Below are 21,944 nucleotides of genomic sequence, written 5' to 3'. Positions count from 1 at the left end.
AATTAATCATTAAACCTTGGTTTTGAGATCAGTTGATTGCTATGAATTTGCTCCATTTATACTGCACAGAGAAATGTATGCTTGGGTACATACTGCTTTAATTTTCTATAGAGCAGGACATGATTTATAGTATTGTTGAGGGATATGATTAATAGTATTGTTGGGGATTTCTTATTTAGAATGTGGAATGGTGATGAGGAGGCAGCTAACTACAACAGTTCAGATGATGAAGAACGTCCTGGGCCTGAAGGAAGAGAAGAGGGTTCACATATGGAAATTGATCAGGCATCTGATGGTAATTTTTTTTTATTAATATATTCACAAAAAGATATTACAGTTAAGTCCAATACAGGACCTTGTATGAATTATAAAGTTAAAATAACTTTTCCAGGCTCCTTAAAAAGGATTAAGTTTTATTATTAGAGAGATAAGGTATCAACAAATACTTTAGTGAAAGTTTTGGGCTGCTCAGAAAATTTCTGAAGAGTCACTGAATGGAAAAATGGTAACCTTATAATCGTCACATGAATGACTCATGATTATGATATTATCAGGTATTGATAACTAATAATATTAAGGGGAAAAAAGGAGAATCCTGAATTCCTCCAAGTTACCACACAAAATTACTTTTGTTTCCAAAAAAAAAGAAAAGAAAAAAAAACTGCATTAAACATTATTACATTCAACTAATGATGCTACTCTTCATTCCTTTCTGTTAGGCAGAAATCTTTTAACTTTGTCATAATTATTCTATCCTGCACCCTAAGTTATCTGTTTTATAATATTCTGATTTTTTTCTACAGCTTTTACCCTTTTTAGTTCCTCTATCATCAAATTAACTAAATCTAGATGACTCAACAAATTGCCAATTGTCTACTTATCTACTACATTTCATTATAAGATTCTGTCCAGAAAGGTCTCTTGTTAGGATTCTTTCATCCTAAGACGTTTTCATTTTGTACTTTTTAACAACCCATCTAATTTTAACATTCATCTGTAAAATCACATATCAAAGGTTTTCTTTTTTGCTTTTCCTATTGCCAATATTACGTTACCATAAATCATTATACTTCATACAAGTATTTTTAAGAACATCTTTTTGTCTTTTTTTGGTTCAAACTTGATGTTAGAAAACTTTTCTGCATGATACCTCTTCTTGATTGAACTCTAACTTATGACCTTTTTTGTAATTTTTCTACCTTAATTGCTTAATTCTGCAACTTTTTATATATTTTAAAATTTAATTCCCCTCCCATCAATAAATTCAAGCTAATCATTCAAAATTTCTTCTAGCTTGTTTTTTGCTTGTTTTTTCAAAACAGCATTATCATCATCGAATCATAACTTTTATTGTTTCCTGTTGGTAGTTATTACACCTTTCAATTTTTCACTTGTTCCTGTGTTAGCTAAAGCAACCTTGTGTGTTCATATTTATGTATGAATAAATAATAAATTTATTGCAGTAGAGACTGCGTATAATACAAAACTACTATAAAGAGATAAATAATATAGCATATTTTATGTTGAAATCCCTTTCCTTTTTCTTTTTGTAAAAATAAAAAAATTACTCATCTTGTGATGTCATCTGAAAGTGTATGCATTTATATTCCTTTACATTAATTAAAATTGTTTATTTGATACAATTTTTTTTAATCTGTTTGTTTTTTATAGTTTGGTGTAGTAGTGGTGCTGTTGACAGTACTCAAGACCCATGGGCTGGTGGCCCTGTAGCTTCAGCAGATGAAGGTTGGGCTGATTTTGAAGCTAACTTTGGTGTAGTCACTAATAGTATCCTGATAACTCTAGGAAGTGCTTTTATAACCTGCTAGAAAACTTTTATTTTTTCTGTACGTGGTATTGTATTCTGTACGTGTTTATATGAATTGATGAAAAAAATCTGATTCATTTTGCTTAAACTGCTCCAGCAGAGCTTTAGAAATGTTCATTTGAATGCACTTTTGGTCCAGAGTGAGCAAATGTGGCACACATCGCATGGATACTTTATGTATATCCAATTCTTCAGTTAATTTATGACAAACACATTCTTTCTGATATGCCTATAGCCTCTGATATCTCTCTAACCTTAATTCGTCCGTCGTCCAGTACCATTTGGTGAACTTTTTCATTGATGACTGTGGTGGTTGCAGTTTTTGGCCGTCCCAAATGCTAGTCATCAACCAAGCTGGTACGACAATGTTTAAATTCAGCGGCCCATCTTTTCACGGTGGCAAATGATGGGACAGAGTCCCTGTAAGCAGCATCTAATTCAGTTTTAATTTGTATAAGTATATTGCCTTTCAAATGCAAGTAGTTAATCACAGTATGATATTTGATTTTTTCCAGTTTTACAAAAATACATACAGTAACTTACTCAGATGATTATCAAACAACTGAGCATCCAAAATGGTTAACATTTTAATGAGTACCTTACAATGCAAGTGCAAATACATTTCTAAACTTTTATTGACAAGTGCTAACATCTTCATCTTGAGGGACAAAACTTTTCAGACACTGTCATAAAACATTTTTTTAAATAATAAATTACTTTCTTGGCTTGTAGTATGCATACTTATACCTAAACAGTTGGGTAGTCTGAAAAGGTGGTTGGGGGTTAAGATGATGAGATTGTGGAAGAGTTTGGCTGACAGGTTGTGACAAGACTTAACAAGATGTAACATGTTTATTGGCGGCTGTTTCAACCATCAGCTTGGTAAATTAAGTTTCTGTGATCAAACTCATTTTTGGCTATAGAAAATATATTTTCAGGCCAAAAAGCAAACTTTCCATTTTCAGAATGGTTTCAAGAGGCTGCAAAAAATTCTGCAGATTCTTTTTGTTATATTTGTGGTGAGTTAATGGTGGAAAGGTAAAAAATAAATATAACAAGTTTCATATTTAGTATTTTAGAGTGAAAGTAGGAGATCAAGGTGCACCCCACTACATTTGCTACACATGTGCTGAAGGTCAAAGGATGAACAAGAAGCTTTCAGATTTGGAGTTCCAGTGATGTGGCAAGAGCCACAAAATCATACCAATGATTGTTACTTTTGTTCGACTGATGTTTGCAGTTTCAATTTGAAGAATATAAAAAGAATTGTTTATCCAAATATGCCATCTGCTTTACGCTCGATTCCTCATGGTCCAGACCTACCAGTACCAGTGCCAGTTCCACCAGAAAATTTACCTGAAATAGACGGTTGGTTCCACAAGTAATCTAAATAAAGATAACTTTGAGGAGTATGAACCCAGAGATAGGTGTGCACCATAACTTTACTTACAGTCTGAACTAAACAATTTGGTTCGAGACTTACATCTAACAAAGAAAATTTAGAATTGCTTGGTTCGAGGTTTAAAGAGAAGAACCTGCTAGCAGCTAGCACAAATTAGGCTTATTTTGTGGCATTTTTCATTTGAAATTAAGAAGTAAATGACCCCCCTCACCATCACCTTCAGACCACTCAATAGTTTAGCTATAAGAATGCATAGTATAAGCCAAAAAAGTGTATATATTATACTAATTTATTATAAAAAATGTTCTATATCTATTTTCATTGTTATGTATAACATTTTTTGAACGGTACGAGTTTAGCATTGTATTGACTTGTTACTTAATTGATGGTTGAGACATTTACAGTCACAAGTGTCTGTTTTAGAATTGGACTAAGTGCAGGATTCGCGCTTCTCCAGATTCAGTTAGCTAGTTCAGAGGATGATATTGTAGGAAAAGAAGTATGAAGGTGTTTGACAGAAGACTAAAGCAAAGGCACTGGCTGAGATAATAAATTTTACTGATGTAACTGTCGGCAGAGGCATTTGCATTGTTGGTATCCCAACTGAGGCCTGTGAGATGTAATCAGTTAAGAGGGTCTAAAGACGACATCTGGTAAAGCACTTCAGGGCACGGAACAGAGGGTGTGGTGTGGCGACCAGAATTGCCACAAAGTGGGTGTCTATGGGTTGGGATGAGGGAACAATGAGCCATCATCAAAGTAGCAGTAGTATAAGATAAGAAAATCTCTCTTAAAGGAACGCTCAAAGCTTTCTTTGGGCAGTAGGTGCCTATCTCACCTAGACTTCATCTGGAGATTGGGAATTTTGAACCTACTTGGGAGCGGCGTGTTCTGATTTAACATTTCCTGATATACTATTAATTTTCAAAAATGTTGAATTATTTAATATAAGGTTAAGTTATGATTCTGTAACATTTTCACTGATAATTTAATTTTTTTTTAATTTTATTTTACAGACGTGGTTCCATAGTTATATAAATTTATTCAATGGTCCTTGTAAACGATGCAATAACCACTTGTATAGCGCTTTACCGCCAACATGGCGTGATTTGCGTACGTTAGAACCTTATCACGAGGAGTGTAAACCATAATTGTTATCTTTTAATTAAAAGAAAAGTGTAAGTTAATTTTATCAGTAAGAAATGTGTATTGTAAAAAAAAATATTGTTTTTCTTTTTAATTTGTATTTTATATTCTTAGCTATTTTATTAACTCCTGTACTTTTATTTTTTTATAATAGTTCAAGATATTTTAGAATCATATGAGGATACCAATTTTAATAAACAGACATTACATTAACTGAAGTAAGTCCAGTAATTTGTTTTGCATTAAAATTCTTTTTTTGCTGTATTATAAAAGGATATATTTTTATTAAATGCATTTAAACCACCAAAACACAGTAAATAAAACTTACCATATTAATTCCAAGAATTGATTTTCACAGGATCCTGCATCTTCAGTTGGTATTTAATTCTATAATTACAATAAAATAAATTGTTTATGACAGCAGAATTGGCATATTCATCCATAACTTAAAAACTTTTATAAAACAGTAACTTTTTCGACAGATTCAAAATTCAGAAGTTATAAAAAATATTGACCACTGTGCAGATAAAATTTTATATTAAATTTTAATATTAATATGAATGATATTAATGTTAAACCACCAAAACAATTTAGATATAAATTGTTTATATATGTATGTGTTGATTTGATTGATCACATGATCATAAGGATTTTTCTATAATGTATCAATCTGCATACGTATATACTTGTGTATATAATTTTATCATCAATCATTTAATTGATTTCATGCTTTTCTGTTCTGTACCAATCTTTTAATGTCAGCACGATTACTACATTCTATACACATCCAATAATTAAACCTGGTTGTTTTAATATATATGGCTTGTTAGTCTGGTTTATTTCTTTAAAAGACACAAATCTCTCTCTCTCTCTCATTTGTTTTATGACCATTTCAGTTTATAATTTTTCAATCCCTTAATTTTCAACAGCCTCCTGAAAATCCATATTTCAAACAGCTTTGTTCTTTTTCTTTCTGCATTTCCAGTTCATGTTTTGCTCCTTAAAGAATACTAAACCTGTAAAAAAAAATTAGATTTTTAATGATTAGGTCATATTTGATAAATCTTTTTTAAGAAAGCGCCTTGTTTCTAACAATTTGTTTTTGATCACTACCTTACTTTGTCCATCTGCTGTAATTTTGCTAAATAAGTCCTTTACAAACTTTTCTCACTAAAGCTCTTCACACAATTCTGCAGATTTTGGTGTATTGTCTTTCCCTAGCATTTAACTCATTTTCTTCCTTTCTAACTTTTTTTTATATTTTATTTATTTTCAAGTGGAATTAATTTTTTACCAATGAAGCCGTGCTATTTAGAATCTCTTATTACTTATTTTTAGTTTTAGATACAAAAAAAAAAAAAACATATTTTTTCTTGGAAAATCACCCTATTCTCAAATTTGCCTCTCAATTCCTGAAATTTTTTTATATATAAGTAGAAAGCATCAGCAGACATATTATATCACAACTTAAAGAACCTACCTTGCTTTTCTGTTCTTATCACTGTTCCTGATTCTTGTATAGATTATTTCTGGTTTTATAATTCAGCATAATTTTCTTAAAAATTATGTTTTCTTTAGTTCTATAAGGCATATTCATAAAGTAAGGCCTGTCGGCTTATATTTAATTATTAGTGGGTCTGAACAAGTTTTACGCATGCAGGACCATCTATTGGCTATTTACGAAGTCACTGCAAGTTGTTTTGATTTTGTAGTCGTTTGCCTGCCAGTGAATGCAAATCGTAATGTCTGCAACAATCATTTCTCCCACCAGTTGTGAAGTGCATGCTGCGATTCAATTTTTGTGTGTAAAAGGATCTTCAGCTGCAGAAATTCATTGGGAGTTGTGCCTAGTGGGTGGATCTACAGAGTGAAGGGAAGGTTATGTTTTTGAGACTTTAAAAATGGCCGCACAAATCTGCATGATGAAGAGTGGAGTGGCAGACCCAGTATTCAGACTGACGAAATTATTGAACAAATGAACCAAAAACTGTGATGTGATCGACGATTAATGTGCTCTAGCTGATTAATTTCTGCATGTTAGATGCACTATCTACACAATTTTCTCAGAAAAGGTCAGATATCACAAATTGTGTGCAAGGTGGGTACCGAAAATGCTCACCGACCAACAGAAAAAGCAAAGAATATGCAGTGGACGAGCGTTTTTGGACCGCTATCGACAAGATGTATGATTTGTTTTCCCACATTGTTGCGGGGGACGAGATGTGGATATCCTACACCAATGCAGAATCGAAACAACAGTCAATGCAGTGATGCCATTCAATTTCCCCAAAACCAAAAATGTTTAACCCATCCCCATACTAGAGTCAAAAAATATTGGCTACCATTTTTTGGGACAAACAGGGCATCATTTTGGTTGATTTCGTGGAACGTGGATCAACAATTACAGTTGACGTGTACTGCAAAACACTCACCAAACTGAGAAGTGTGATCCAAAATCAACGACGCAGGAAACTTGTCCGGCGTAATCCTCCTTCACAACACACATCCTCATACCGCTGCCGTAACCAAGAAGATTCAAGATTTTCATTGGGAGCTTTTTGACTACCTTCCATATAGTCCCAATCGTGCATCTAGCGACTGCTTCCTCTTCTTGCATGTGAAAAAGTGGCTTGGTGGACAACAGTTTGAAAACAACAAGGAACTCAAGACTGCCATTTTCAACAGGTGCAGCGTTATGAAAAGTGCTTAGAACTGAATGGCAATTACGTGGAAAAGTTAAGTAGATATGTAGTAAACTAAAACTGTAAGTAAAAACCTTTTCTCACGAGTTATGAATATGCCTCTTATGTTTAACAGATGGCTTCTCAAGATATAAAATAAACCGACGGGTTTATTTTATATCTAGGTGGCTTTATTCATTTTTAAACATACCTTTTTAAGATTAATCTGACAGACAGATTATCTGTCTTCCTTATAACCATGCGTTTTATGAAACTAACATTTAGTAAACATTTTTCTCATCTCTAAACTATTCTAGTAAACATTTTCAATATATGGGATGTTAAGATTGGTAGTGCGGTAGTTCTTACTTTTTTAAAAAATATGATGGATACCTTTCCAATCTAAAATTCAAGGTTGTTCTGTCTAATAATTCAAGGTTGTTTGTAAGAAGGTAGTTACATCCTTTACAGTCTAATGGATCTCATGTAAGGAAACTGGAACCATTCTGGAAACTGATAGTGAAAATTTATGGTAAAATCCTAATGTTATGCTGCTGGGATTTTTTAGTGGTTAATGACAAAAGCAGTAACAAAAGCCACAATATTCGATTGATATTATTAAGGAAGAAATTAACAACTTTTTTAAACATCTATTTCTTGCAAATCTTTTCAAATTTATTGCACCATTGCACCAGACAGATTATCTGTCTTCCTTATAACCATGCGTTTTATGAAACTAACATTTAGTAAACATTTTTCTCATCTCTAAACTATTCTAGTAAACATTTTCAATATATGGGATGTTAAGATTGGTAGTGCGGTAGTTCTTACTTTTTTAAAAAATATGATGGATACCTTTCCAATCTAAAATTCAAGGTTGTTCTGTCTAATAATTCAAGGTTGTTTGTAAGAAGGTAGTTACATCCTTTACAGTCTAATGGATCTCATGTAAGGAAACTGGAACCATTCTGGAAACTGATAGTGAAAATTTACGGTAAAATCCTAATGTTATGCTGCTGGGATTTTTTAGTGGTTAATGACAAAAGCAGTAACAAAAGCCACAATATTCGATTGATATTATTAAGGAAGAAATTAACAACTTTTTTAAACATCTATTTCTTGCAAATCTTTTCAAATTTATTGCACCATGTACAACACCAGTGAAAGAATTGCAAATAATTATGAAAAATTGTGCTGCAATACATTTCTGTGTGTAAATCATGAATAATTTTAATTTTTTTGAGTACAAAGGTAAAACATATTTTATCTTGCACATTAGCAAATTCTTAAATAATCTTCAAAGAACAATATTACTTGCTTGTTATTTTTGTCTCCTTTTCTTGCTTTTAAGAAATAAAATTCTGTAAATCACATCTTTAGCATCCTAAACATCTTAAGTTTAAATTAAATGAATTCTGTCCTCCTTTTAAGCTTATTCTATCATAAATAGGCTGTATTCAGATCAAGAGATTCATGTGACCATTCAGAATTGCCACATTAAGAAATTAATTAATTATGCAAACCTCTGCAGCAGTTCCTGTGTTGTATTTGCCTTAAATACACGGGTTTTTATAATAAAGGTTGTAAAGGAAATTAAATTTGATGTTTTAGATTTTAGTAGGAGTAAGAAGCTATAAACTGAGTCTAATAGTTATTTTGATTTTTTTTTGCCGCCCTAGTAGGGAAGAATCTGCAGATAGGCCTTCTCATAATTATCATGTTTTTGTGCTGTAATAAAGGAGAAGCAGATTGAGTGGCTGAAGAAGATGCCGTGATTACTTCTTTGACCCCCTACTAAGAATGATTAGAAAGGGAAGAGTAGAGGAAGCATATGATTAACTCACTGGGCGTTTGACTGGATCAGATTAACATCTTGTCCAGGATCAGTAAGTTAAAACTGAACATTGGACCTGCATCTGATCTCATTTTTACTTCCTTGTATGAAGTAAAGGAAGTATTGTGATAGCAAAAAATTTCGGTTTTCAGATTTTTAACAAAAATATCTATTTTGACTAGTTTTGGCGCGATTTCTGTACATATTTATCTCACATAACTCAAAAACAATTAGCCGTAGGATGTTGAAATTATGAATTTAGGACTGTTGTAACATGTAATTGTGCACCTCCCGTTTTGATTGCAATCGACTGAACCCAAAGTGTCCAAAAAATGTAAATTAAATTTTGGACTTTTTCTTAACTGCAGTAATAAGCCTTCACTGAGAGCTTTTCAATGATATATCATTAGTGGTACTTACTTTCATTGGTTCGAGTTATAGCCAAATAAAATTTTAATTATGAAATATTTGGATCTTACAAGGGGAAGGCACATCAGTTTGAATATTCATCTCTTTTTTTTTTAAACATTCACTGCAGTATGGCACATATATGTGCTGTAAAAGGAAGTTGTGTGCTTGTCTTCGTCTGCATAATGCATAATATCAAACGTGATTCAGACCCAATTATCTGGAAATAAATTTTATGTTCATCTAGTGTTTGTATTATTAAAAATATTCATTTGATGGATGTTTTTTAAACAAAAATATTTCATTTAGGAATAATAAGTTGACAAAAAGTGAGTTATGGATTAGGTGACATAATATAATTAATTTAATTTATAAATAAAAACCAGTATTTATAAGATTAAGTAGTATTAAGAATGTTTTATTGAATAATCTATTTAACAACTTGTGATAAAAATATAAGAAAAGGAAATAAAATTGTCAAAGAGATTAAAAACAATGTGATATGTGGTACAGCCCACATATATACTGAATGAAAATTCAAGGTCAAACAGCAAATCCGTATAAAAACTATACATGCACAGTACAAAACCTCAGGATAGCCAATGTGCGCCATAAAGCATAGTGGCTAATTACTATACTGCATCATAGTTGCTCAATAATTACAGCAAGATGGTTAAGTTCCCTACTTTATCCACCACAACAATATATTGATTTATTAATAATTGTTAATCTCTGACTGTAAAAAACTTTTTTAATTATAATTCAATAATAACAATAAAAAGAAATATGAAAAAATATCAGAAGTTATAAATGAAATAAAATTTTATGAACTTTTCATTTTAAAAAAATGTGTATATGTATCTAATAGGCGTACAAGGAAGTCATGTAGTGTCAGATTTTTTTTTTAAAAAGAGAAGTTTTTCTAACTTTTACAACAAATTTTAACTTAAACTCCGTTTAAATGCATAATAATTTTAAACTTTTAAATCTCTCAAATTATTAAAAGTTATAACTGTCTTTGAAATTAATGGAACTTTTTTCCAAATGACTTTTCAGAACTAATTAGCAACTACATCTTTGTGCTGTAAAGAAACCCAGCATAGAAAATCTAGGAAACATCTAGTATACGATTAAATAGTAAATCAATCTATGTTGTGTTTACTTGTTTAATATGTTATTAGTTAGTAAATTTCATATTGTTTAAGAGTATCTTGGTTTTATGTGCTACGTATTATTTTTTTTTTAAATTTCCATGTTATATTGTTTTGTATGGTTGCTCTGGTTATGAGGTGATACTAAAATTGATCATGTACTTAAACACTAAGTTACTTCAGTAGATTCTGTATACAAATGATGATTCTATGTGTATTGTTTGTATTTGTACATGTTCCTGATATCTGGATGAATGGGCATTCAGTTTCTTCTATGTAGTGTTTAGTGCAATCACTAAAGTTTTATTTGTATACTCATGAGTTAATCTGTGTCAGTTGTATGTTCCACAACTTGTATGCTGCACAGTAATATTCCTTCCACAAAACAAAATGATTGGTGGCTTATTTCCTTAGTTATTCTGTGCATAACCTTTGTTATTAAAGATAACTAAGAAAATGAAATGAAATAAGTCAACAGAAACCAAGAAATAATTACAAAAATATCACATTTTTTAAATGCATTAAACAGTAATATTATTCATTGTTAACATCATGTAAAATATTTTTCTGTACACAATCAGATATACAATTAAGTGGATCAGATTTAAATTTTGGATCACTAAGTACTTTATGAAATGCAGATATATCATCTAACCTGTAACATGTAAAATTCATTTAATCAATACATATAAGATTTAATTATTTAAATTTCTAAAATTATATAAATAAGAGAATAAAATAAAAATATTTACTAGTAGGGTCATTCCCATCAAATCAATAAAAATAAATTCTTCTCAGATTCATGTTCAGTAATTCAAATAAAATATACAGGTTTGGCTCTACCCATGAAGTGATGGAACAATTTTTTTTCTTCAGATTTTTCAGTCGCTCAGTTTTTTGTGTAGGACACAGTAAAATAGTAAAAAATTGCAAAAAAGCAAGGTTTGGGTAATTAAAAACAAATACATTTCTCAACTCCTAAAAGAGATAGAGATCTAATTTTGGTGTCATTTTAAAGCTCTTGAATGGGCTTTCATGTGATATGTTACTTGGCAAGGTTTTGTGATATTAACAGTTCAGGGTTACCAGAAACTATGTGGCAATTGCTTTAATGAAAATCCTCCCCTTCCAGACTGGGTCACTTGATGTGGTAGAAGAGTAGCATGTTATGACATGCACTCTAGTGCCAGCAAAAAATGTAAATGTTTCATCCTGTTCAGACAAATAAAGTAATATTCAGTCTGGGTTATCAGAAGGTTCAGTGGTGTAATCCCAAAGAGTATTGATCATATCTACAAACTAATGCAAAAAATATTTTTTCAGTCACTCTGTTAACTGAGCTTGCCTTTCAGACAGGTTTGGAGTTTTATGACTAATTCATCACAGCCTTGGACCAGAATACACTGACCAGTTTGGAACCATCAACTTCTACAGCTTTAAGTAAATTATACTGTTGCTATCCATTTGAAATCAAGTCATAATTCCTATAAGAAAAGCTGAGAAGTGTAAGCAAGAACTTTGTACATTCACTTTTCTTAAATAAGGTTACAAAATCTGTGATACTTTCCACAAACAGTTAGAAGCATCTGCTAAAAATAATGCTGAAGAATCTACTTCTGATACAGAATTTCAACAATTAGATCCTTTGTGTTCACCAGAAAAAGATGAAGCTGTAAATGCTCTGAATAAAAGTTTGATTGTTTTAAATGAATCATCTATTCAGAAAAAAAAACAACTAGCGAGTGAAAATACCCTCAGGAAAAGATTAAGAAAGCAGCAGTAGTGTTCAAAAGTAAAATATTGAACATGGATTCAGATTCTTAACAAGATGCTATTCCTCTCTCCTCTGACCATGCAATTATCAACCAATTGAAGGAAAAATTTAATGGTACAGATGATAAGAGCATCAGGATGCAAATATTGACAACGCTCCTTAAATGATGCACTTTAAAGACATTCAAGATGAATTTGGAGTATCAGACTACATTGCAAGAAAGCTAAATGCCTGGTTAAAGAAAAAGGTGTAATGTCATGTCCTGATCCTAAACCTGGTAGAACTTTAGATTTTGAACCAGAAGAAAAAGTAACGGATCTGTATTAGAGTAAGGAAGTAGTTCAAATGATGCCCAGAAAAGATTTTATTTCTCCTAAGATAAATGGAAGATGAGAGCATGTTCAGAAAAAATGAATTCGATGTAATCTTTGTGAAGCTTTTGCATTGTGTAAACAGAGGTATTCATTGCTGAAAATACGATTTTCAAAGTTCTGTGTTGTTGCAGGTGCAAGTGGAACCAACAGTGTTTGTATATGTACAACACCCCAAAACTTCAGGTTATGCATTGTATAATGTAAGAACTGATAGAAGGTGACAGACCAATTAAATCTTACAAAGATATTATGACATATGTAGTGTGTGCTAATCCAACTGAAGCTTGCTACTTTGGAAATTGCAAAAATTGTCCTGGATTTGAAGAAGTCCAGGGAAGGATTGAGGAAGCTTTCGAGCTCAACTGCATTGAAAACATCACCTACAAACAGTGGATACAAGTTGAAAAAAGAACTTCTCTCGAGAAAATAGTCAAACCTATTGAAGAATTCATCAGTATACTTTTTGAAACTTCTGACAACTGAAGCTTCTTCAACACTCATTTCTTGCTGGTCAACAGTACAGTTACCTCACCCCTCTGAAGCAATCTGTGAAAGAAGGTGAATTATCTTGTAATAAATCTTGGAATAATGCACCCCTTCATGATCTATTTCCAAGATCCAATAACAAAAACATTGATGCATACATCTCTTGTCATAATGGTTTCATGCATTTTACAAAGAAAAAAACCAAGCCTATTCTACTACTACAGTGATCTCAGTACAAAACAGATTGAATTTTCTCAACCTCTGTTACCATGAATCAGACTTTGGGATCAAAGCAGATTGGCATTTTTTTGCCACATCTCATGGCAAAACTGCAAAAACGTGATGGTGTGGGACAAACTGTTAAAACACTTGCAGCTAGAGCAAGTCTTCAAATGATCTACAATGACTAGATCATGACTCCATGACAGTTATAGGACTGGGCAAATGGAAACATTGAGTCAATACATTTTCATTACAGTTTTTTCCAGTGCAATTAAAAACATAAAGAGGAAGAAGAGGAATGACAGCAAGAACTATACAAGGTAAACAGAAACTCCATTCTTTTGTTCCACTGAACAAGAATCAGGTGCAAGTGAGGGTGTTTTCATTTTCTAACAACTCAACAGTAGCAAGCAAAACAAATATTGAGGATGATCTTGAATTCACAGAAATTGTTGGGTTCTTGAGCTGTAGATGATGGTCACTGGTGGTTGGGGTGTGTTCTAGACTCAAATGAGAAAAATCAAACAGTGAAAATGAAGTTCTTACATCCAAATGGACTTTCATCATCCTTCCACTACCCAGACTTTGAGGATGTTCTTAACATACATAGGAGTGATGTTATTTCAAAAGTAGATCCCAGGGTAAATCCAACAGGAAGAATTTAGAACTTATTAGTGTACACTGTGTAATTCTTCTGCAAATATCTTTAGAAGGTATATGAATTGCAGTTAAGTGGTGAGCACATACAAGTTTGTTATTTTATTTCACCATGATCACATTGCAATCCCATTACAAAATATTTACTACGTGTACAACACATTGATTAGGAAGCAAAAAATATTTTTTTTTCAAATTTAAAAAAAATTCACTTGGATATATTTAAGGGCAAATAAATTTTTTTGTTACCTTGAGCTATTAATGTCACAAAATCTTGCCAAGTGATTATCACATGAAAGCCCATTCTTGGAATGGCACCAAACCATGGCTCCATTCTTGGAGCTTTAAAATGGCACCAAACTGAGCTCTCTAGCTCTTATATGCTAAGAAAATAATTTTTTGTAATTACATGAACCTTCCTTTTTGCAATTTTTCACTTTTTTATGGGGTCCTACACAAAAAACTGAGAGACTGAAAAATGTATTTTTTTTGCATCACTATTAATATGATCAATCATGTGAATTTTGTTGAAATTGGTGATGGTCAAGTTGTGATGCTTGTTGATTTGACATGGAATGACCCAGAAACAGTGACATTTGTCACCCAGAAACAAATCATATCTACACCATTAAACATTATCTAATTATCAATATTATATTGTTTTTGTAATTAAATTATATAATGTAAGAATTGGATGAAGCTTCTGTAAAGAGAGCAAGTTATTAAAAGGAATAAAATAAACACACTGTTATTCATTATTCTATGTACCAAATCGTTATCTGCAAAAGAAGAACAAAGAGAAGTGTAATTGGTAACAGATAACTTCTAGCAGTGTACAACCAGTCTTTGGTATATGCAGACGATATTGCACCTCTACGAACAGCTAAGGATGAATTACAGAATAGTTGAGTACTGTACAAGACAGAGGAATAGTAGTCAGTTTAAATAAAAAAGAAAATTATGATAATAACTAATCAAAGAAAGTCTGTAAATTTTAAATGGGATTGTATACAGCTGGAACAATTCAACACCTTTTGAGTACCTAGGTACTATAACTTCATCTGATGGAAAAGGAGGCAGTGAAATTAATAATAGTCAGGAAAGCCAATCAAACCTACTTTAAGCTTAGTAACATAATGATCAGGGAAAAAGGAAGCAAGTTAAGAAGTTAAAATAAAAGTTTTCAGTCCTATCTTATAACCCACCGGTCTAGTGGTGAATGCGTCTTCCCAAATCAGCTGATTAGGAAGTCGAAAGTTCCAGCATTCAAGTCCTAGTAAAGTCAGTTATTTTTACACAGATTTGAATACCAGATTGTGGGAACAGGTGTTCTTTGGTGATAGGGTTTCAATTAACCACCTCAGGAATGGCCGAAACTGAGAATGTACAAGACTACACTCATACATATCATCCTCTGAAGTATTATCTGAAAGGTAATTACTGGAGACTAAACAGGAAAAGAAAGAAAGTCCTATCTTATTATAACGAACTGAAAGTTTGACCCAGCTGGATAAGCACAAGAGCAAGTTGAAATGAAATACTTACAGAATATTTGGCAGGACAAGATGGGATAATGTATAAAATGTAATTAGAGATAAGCTTCTAATTGAACCGTTGGCAATGTTAAAGAGAAGGGCTTTGAACTGATGTGGTCATGTGTTATAACAGACTTGGGGCTCTCTCAAAATTTTACTCAAAGGGTTGGTAAATTTTTTGTCACATAATTTAATGTTCCTTATGTACCTAAGATTCTTTCTTGGTGGTGTTACGTCTTATTCAAACTCTCATGAAGGAATAGGGCAAAAACCTTTTTTTCTTTTTTGTAGTTTCTGGACTCTTAGAATATTGCATTACATTAGTGTGGTTATGTATTTGGGTGATTTATCAGTGATGGGGAATAAAAAGTGAAATATTTTGTTTTTCTTCATCATTTTGCTTATTGCCTTCAGACTGGATTAATATATTTTTATAAAATATTGTATGATGACTTCTGAATATGGGTCATTGATGCCATTTACTTTTTGTTGCAAATGGCCAAAGAGGTGTGGAAATATCCATATCTTAAAATTTTATTCAGAGTAGAATAATTTTATATACTGTTAATTGTTACTTGCCTAAATAGTAGTCTTGTCAAGCCCTCAGTAGCCTGAGTTGCTGGCTTTAACTTTTGTAAGCCAATGGATGCGTCTTTATTGTTCAAAAATTAAAACCAGCAAAATCCCATGCTACTGAAAAATATTATAAAAATGCTTTGATAAAATGATGATCTTTCTTAAATACAACACAAACCAAAGTACACATTTAATTAGCGATTATAATACAGCACAAACCAAAGTACACATTTAATTAGCGATTATAAATAACCCTTACAAACAGAAAGAATTAAAAACAATATTTGATTGTTTTTTGAGGAAAACATCTGATTGGGGAAGGGGTTGGCATGTGACCATTTTTCACAGTATATTGAGGAAAACATCTGATAGGGGAGGGGGTTGGCATGTGACCATTTTTCACAGTATAGATTGGTCATGGTGGAGAGTTTTTGCCCAAACAACATATTACTATATTATTCAACCAGCCGAATCAGTGTGACTTAAAGCATGAACCTAAATTACATGACTCAAATAACCCCCTATGATTTGTCACATTTTTTTACACCGCAAACATTTTCTGATGACAGTATCCTGCATGATGTGTTGGAACTCAAAAGTATATTCCAGAAAAACAGTTCAAGGCATGTTTTTAGAAATAGAACCACTGACTAAACCAATGTATTGGTGCTTAAGGGGGTGACAATAGTCACTTGAATGTGCAATTCTGAACATGTTTTTTTCTACTATGAAGCGCATTCTCGCTCATTTTTCTTATTAGAAATCATAAGCAAACACAAATCATATTTTCTCAAACAACTTCATTTAGTTAACTCCATTGGTTAATGGTCATGCACTATAGATTTAATATTTTTTTAAGTGAAGAAAAATAGAATTTGGTTGTAATAATTCTATGGCAATTCTGGACGTGAAAGTATAATTAAAGCTATATTTTTCTAACAACACTGAAACTAAATTATCGATTTTATTTAGAAAATAAAAATTGTCACACAAGAAATTAAAATTTGCCAATATGTACATGTACTACTTGAATACAAATTGTGGAAAAAATTTTTACTTACATGTTTTTCTGTCTCTTCTTAGCTTTTTCAATTCCCTTCTTTTTTATTGGTTTATTAGGTTTTCTGTTTTCAATTTTTACTAACTGTGGTAATTCATCTGATATATTTTGAATATTATTACCAGATTTGTTTTTTTTCTTTTTTCTCCTTGCTTCATGTCTCATTTGTTGAACAATATCTAATTCTATTAAATAAAGAACAGTTTATATTTAGGGAGATATATATACATTTAAATTCTAAAATAAACCACAAAGTATAGAATATTGAGACACATATTTTGCCTTAATTATTTGTGAAAGTACTTTCATGGGATACCGCATCACCAGTCATGTTTTTAAGATTCATATTATTAATCTTAAGAAGATTAATTTCAGTAAAATAATATGTATATATATATATATATCCCAACTAATTTTCCAGCTATTGCTAGGTCTAGGTTTGTATGTGTATAGACAAAGCAATTACTGCTACCAGCTCACCAGGTTTGACATAGCTGCAGATGTAGTGGAATGTAAGTGTAAACGTACTGGTTAACATGTAGTCTAGAACAGACTCAGGTCGACCACTCCTGAGACATGTGGTTAATTGAAATCCACCACAAAAATATAAAGGTGTGCAGAGTCTAGCATTATCTATGTATATTCATATATATAAATTACAATTTTCAACTATACTATTTATAGCATACAATAAACTATACTACCCATGTAAACAGGGCAAGATATCTGGAGCCTTCTGATGTATCATACAGAGTTCATAAAATTAAGCAACCCATATGTAAAACAAATATTTTTTTTCATTTACATGTCAAAATAAATATTCAAAATGTCTATCTTGAGCATTGTCGCAGTTGTCAACTTCTTTCTTCTTGTTTACTGTAACTTTCTTTTCTCAACATCGGTGCAAGAGTTGAGAAACTCTTGAGCTGCACATGGGGTTTGTAATGCAAAATCATTCTAACACAGGTTATGGCCATGCAAAATTATAAATTTTTACAGATTTTAACTATATTTTCCCTTAATTTTTTTTGAAGTGTAATTTATTTAAAACTAAGGATGATAGAAAAATTGCATTTAAAGATCTGTAATGAATGCAAAAAAACAATTCAAGAAATGGTATCACACTTAGACAATATTTATTTAATATTTCTCTATCAGTGTAATTAGCACTCTGCCTTATGAGCACCACTGCAATAGTAAGTTATTTTAAAAGGTTTTTTTAGATACCAGATTATCCTGACATTTTTCTACTTATTGGCTAGAACCACTGAAATTATTTATTTTCATTTTGTTATGAAATTATGTGCATTTTATTTTATTGGATTAAGTATAAAATAAAATAATGCAAAATATTTCAATAGACTCTAACCTGATAAGTATACCCATGTATAAGAATACATTTTTTTTATTTGTAAAATATCATTATAGAGGTTTTACTATATACTTTAATTATAATAAAAAAAGCACTTACTTTTCATAAAAAGTTCATGTCTGAGTTTTCTTTTTTCATTTTTCTTCAATAGTTTACCACTTGAATCATATTTCAATGATTTTGCAACAGATCGTACAGAAACTTTATCATCTTCAATAAGTGATGTTTTCAATTTACCAATATCAATGTTGACACCTGAAAATATGTTTGATTCTAAATCTGATTTAGATGGTAAATTTATTTTATCATAACTTCCAGATACAATGTCTTCATAAGTTAAACCCTTTGGTAAATCTTCCTTTTTATCACCACCTTTCTTTTTTAACATGTGATATTTTTGTCGTAATCTTCTGACTTTCCCCATTATATGATAGTATCAACAGTAAATTCTTATTTCTGTAACATTCAATTATTATATTCTATGAAACCATTAAAAATGTTAAGTATGAATCAAATTATTTATAATTGTGTGTGCCTATTTCTTCATACAATTAAATTTCTAAAGAGAAAGAAATCTCTATTTGTAATACTTTCCTACAGCCAAATTAAGTAACAGCCAACTTATTAAATAACAGATTCAATAAAAATAAACAGTGCTGCCAATGAAAAAAAAAATTCCTAGGAATAATAGATTATGATACACAGTATAAAAAATGCCAATCCTACGATTACTAATGAATTGCAGTATATATTATAATAAATCTGTTAAATAGTTATAAGTCTGGGCAAGACAGTACAAAGTACTTATTCAATTTACAGACTACGATCTGAAAATTGATAATTTCTTTTACTGTCATCTCCTCTTAGGATAGATAAGTTCAGTTTTTCTCTTCTTCTTGGGATAGATCCGCTATTACGGGAAGGAGAGATGGCAGGAAAACAGCTTCTTTAAACACTTTACAGTGATTAAAAAAAAATAAGGTTGTTGCCTACTACAGCTGTTGGACAAGAAACCAATTAATAGCGGCTGAAATGATTTATTGAGTAGAGCAAGGTCTTCTACCCTTGTAATCTAATTTACTTTAAGGAATGGAAAACGTTAATACTAAATTATTATTTTTTGTCAATCTAATTAAACTGTTTGATATATAACAATAGGTCAGAATGCAAAGTGGCATAATTTTTCTCTACATAATTCTGCAAAAATATATAAGGGAAATTCTGTCTGTTGTAAAAAGTCACATAAATAATTCAGTACAATGTAAGTTTCCACCTTAATTAGCATTGCAAATTTTTTAAGTCTACAGTATACAAAATTAGAATAAATAAGTAATGGTCATTATCTATTGCACTACTTGTGTATTTGTTTAATTAAGTTTGATGAATAGGTGTCAAACTGATTAAAAAATATATACATTACGAAAGGGTATTTAAACTAGTCGTCGCCATCACCTATTTAAAATGTATGGTTCTAAGTTGGGATTTAACACAAAAGTTTTTTTCGCAAATAGCCTTATGATAACAATCACGAAAACGAATTACATAATCTGTTTAATTTCAACTGTATACAGTTTCATCAAGGGAATTTATTTGAGCATTTAAGTCATCAAAACAATGCATGTGTCCTTGAAGTCATACGGGAGGGGGAAAAGTTACTTGTCTGGATGGAAGGAAGAAGAGGGATGAGCTGCAAGCATGGATAAATTTGACGGTTTTACGGAAGAAGAGATAAGAAATTTAACGTCATCCAGAAGTGTAAACTCAGGTAAGTAAATATTAATTATACCCTGTTAATCGATTTAATGAAATAATTTAAAAAATAATTACTTACTTGTATAGATGTCGTTCTTTATCCACTATACAGCACATTAAATATAACGCGACTTGGTGTTACTAGACGCCATATCATAAACATCAGGTTAGGCAACTTACATTAACCTTTTTTTGATGTAGCTGCTTACCATTCACTTTTAATATAGGTTAGTTTTTGATGGTATCTAATTGTTTGGTAGGCATGCTTGAAATACATCGCATATTCACAGTTACGGGTCATTTTTAACTTGTCATCGTTACGTGAACAACACTGCGGTATTCCACATACATTCGTTATAACTTTTCGTCGACTTCGAAGCATTGGCTTTATTTTTTATCAGTTTTAAGACGTGATGGAACCTAAAGATTGTCGGATTTATCAATCTTTAACCAGCAATTTAAACTGAACAAAAAAAAATTTTAGCCTCTACATTAGAGTTCTGGTTCGAGGTGGGAGCACATAGTTCTCCAGTACGAAACGCAGTGGGAATGAAGTAGATAAACATTACTATTGAATTTCTGTTAAAATATGGAGGACATAAATATCATTGCCCTTAAATAAGTGAATTTTAAAAAAAATTAATAAATATTTATATACCTTTATAGGCAACAGTTGTAATTGTGATTCAATGCAGTATTGATTTTTCTATTTCAAATATAAATTTTCGTGGCAATAAAATATTCTGATAAACGTAAAACATTTTTCATCGCTGCACAAAAATTAAGTGACATGCAAATGTTATTTCTTCTTCCAATCAATAAAAATTAATAAATGTGATTTTTTTTAGTTCATTTATCAATGAAATTAATACGAATGTACACTTTTCAGAATTGTTGGCTATAACTAGACCATTTTTGCATACAGTAATGGGATGGGAACCAAATCAAACATCAACTTAAATGCTACCTAAGTAAAAGGCGAAAGATTTGTGCAGAATGAATAAGGGCCAAAGAGGTCCCGGTCAGGCATGGCGTTTTCACATGCTACAAAATTTTCATTCATCTCATCCTCTGAAGCAATACCTAACGGTGGTCCCAGAGGTTAAAAAAAAGAACTGTATTTTTAATTAACTTTCACACTGGAGAATGATTTTTTGCCAGTTTTCATTGCTTTACTACTTTTTTCTTTTTTAATAAATTAATTGAAGCTATTCTTACTGTATTATATGCAGTTAAAAAAACAATGTTATTTACAACATTCCACTGTTTATTATAAATCAGTTTTATTTTAATTATTATTAAAAAAATGTTATAAATTATTGATTTAAAACGTAATTTTTTTTAATGGGAAATTGAAATTCACCACTGGGCTTGTGCAGCACAAAGAAAATAACATGCATATAAATAACATAAAACCATTAAAAAAAATTATGTAAGTTTCTTTAAATTGATTGATTTAATGCTTTCAGAGTTGTTAAAATATATTAAGAACAGTTTAATAATAGCAAATGCTGTCTTACAGTTGAACATTTTTTATTCTTTTTATGTTTTTTAAAACTTTCAAAAATTTTAAGAGAAACTTCTGATGATATGGTTGTATTTAAAATAACATAAACCCTCATAGGGCACATATATCTATCTATCTATATATATATATATATAGAGCAAAATATTCAATGTACCAAA

At 31.2% G+C, this 21,944-nt stretch overlaps 3 protein-coding genes across 6 annotated transcripts in view; 2 read left to right on the top strand and 1 right to left on the bottom strand.

Moving 5' to 3' along the window:
• LOC142329127 (uncharacterized) overlaps positions 1-1,829 on the top strand; it is a 134,932-nt gene extending 133,103 nt beyond the window's left edge. Inside the window, exons 4-5 of the mRNA XM_075373464.1 lie at positions 180-295; positions 1,672-1,829. Coding sequence (XP_075229579.1) covers positions 180-295; positions 1,672-1,829 — 274 coding nt within the window. The remainder of the gene's footprint in view (positions 1-179; positions 296-1,671) is intronic.
• A 3,306-nt stretch (positions 1,830-5,135) lies between these two features.
• LOC142329604 (uncharacterized) lies at positions 5,136-20,726 on the bottom strand. Of its 4 annotated transcripts, none has more exons than XR_012757531.1 (5): positions 20,338-20,726; positions 18,606-18,962; positions 17,136-17,319; positions 16,078-16,188; positions 10,979-11,105 (listed from the first exon to the last, which is right to left on the bottom strand). XR_012757531.1 is itself a non-coding variant. In XM_075374322.1 (4 exons), exons 2-4 carry the CDS (start codon positions 18,928-18,930, stop codon positions 5,377-5,379), a joined length of 525 nt encoding a protein of 174 aa, XP_075230437.1. In that variant the 5' UTR covers positions 18,931-18,962; positions 20,338-20,726; the 3' UTR covers positions 5,136-5,376. The 4 variants fall into 4 exon arrangements, 2 of the variants coding, with proteins under 2 accessions (XP_075230437.1, XP_075230436.1); XR_012757530.1 differs by having other exon boundaries at positions 16,078-16,191; positions 20,338-20,725; XM_075374322.1 differs by lacking the exons at positions 10,979-11,105; positions 16,078-16,188 and adding an exon at positions 5,136-5,392.
• Positions 20,115-21,944, top strand: part of LOC142329603 (uncharacterized) — a 46,819-nt gene continuing 44,989 nt past the window's right edge. Inside the window, exon 1 of the mRNA XM_075374320.1 lies at positions 20,115-20,271. Coding sequence (XP_075230435.1) covers positions 20,202-20,271 — 70 coding nt within the window. The 5' untranslated portion in view covers positions 20,115-20,201. The remainder of the gene's footprint in view (positions 20,272-21,944) is intronic.

This window comes from Lycorma delicatula, chromosome 8 (genome assembly GCF_047948215.1).
Source record: "Lycorma delicatula isolate Av1 chromosome 8, ASM4794821v1, whole genome shotgun sequence".
Classification (NCBI taxonomy): Eukaryota; Metazoa; Arthropoda; class Insecta; order Hemiptera; family Fulgoridae; genus Lycorma; species Lycorma delicatula.
Note: the sequence above shows the minus strand (reverse complement) of the source record. Positions and strands in the feature narration are given on the sequence as shown.

Coding starts and splice junctions, on each gene's coding strand:
- LOC142329604 (XM_075374321.1), bottom strand. CDS start 18,930: ATGGGGAAAGTCAGAAGATTACGACAAAAATATCACATGTTAAAAAAG. Junction 17,320..18,605: donor ACATGAACTTTTTATGAAAA/GTAAGTGCTTTT, acceptor TTTATTTAATAG/AATTAGATATTGTTCAACAA. Junction 11,106..17,135: donor AAGAAGAGACAGAAAAACAT/GTAAGTAAAAAT, acceptor TACATGTTACAG/GTTAGATGATATATCTGCAT.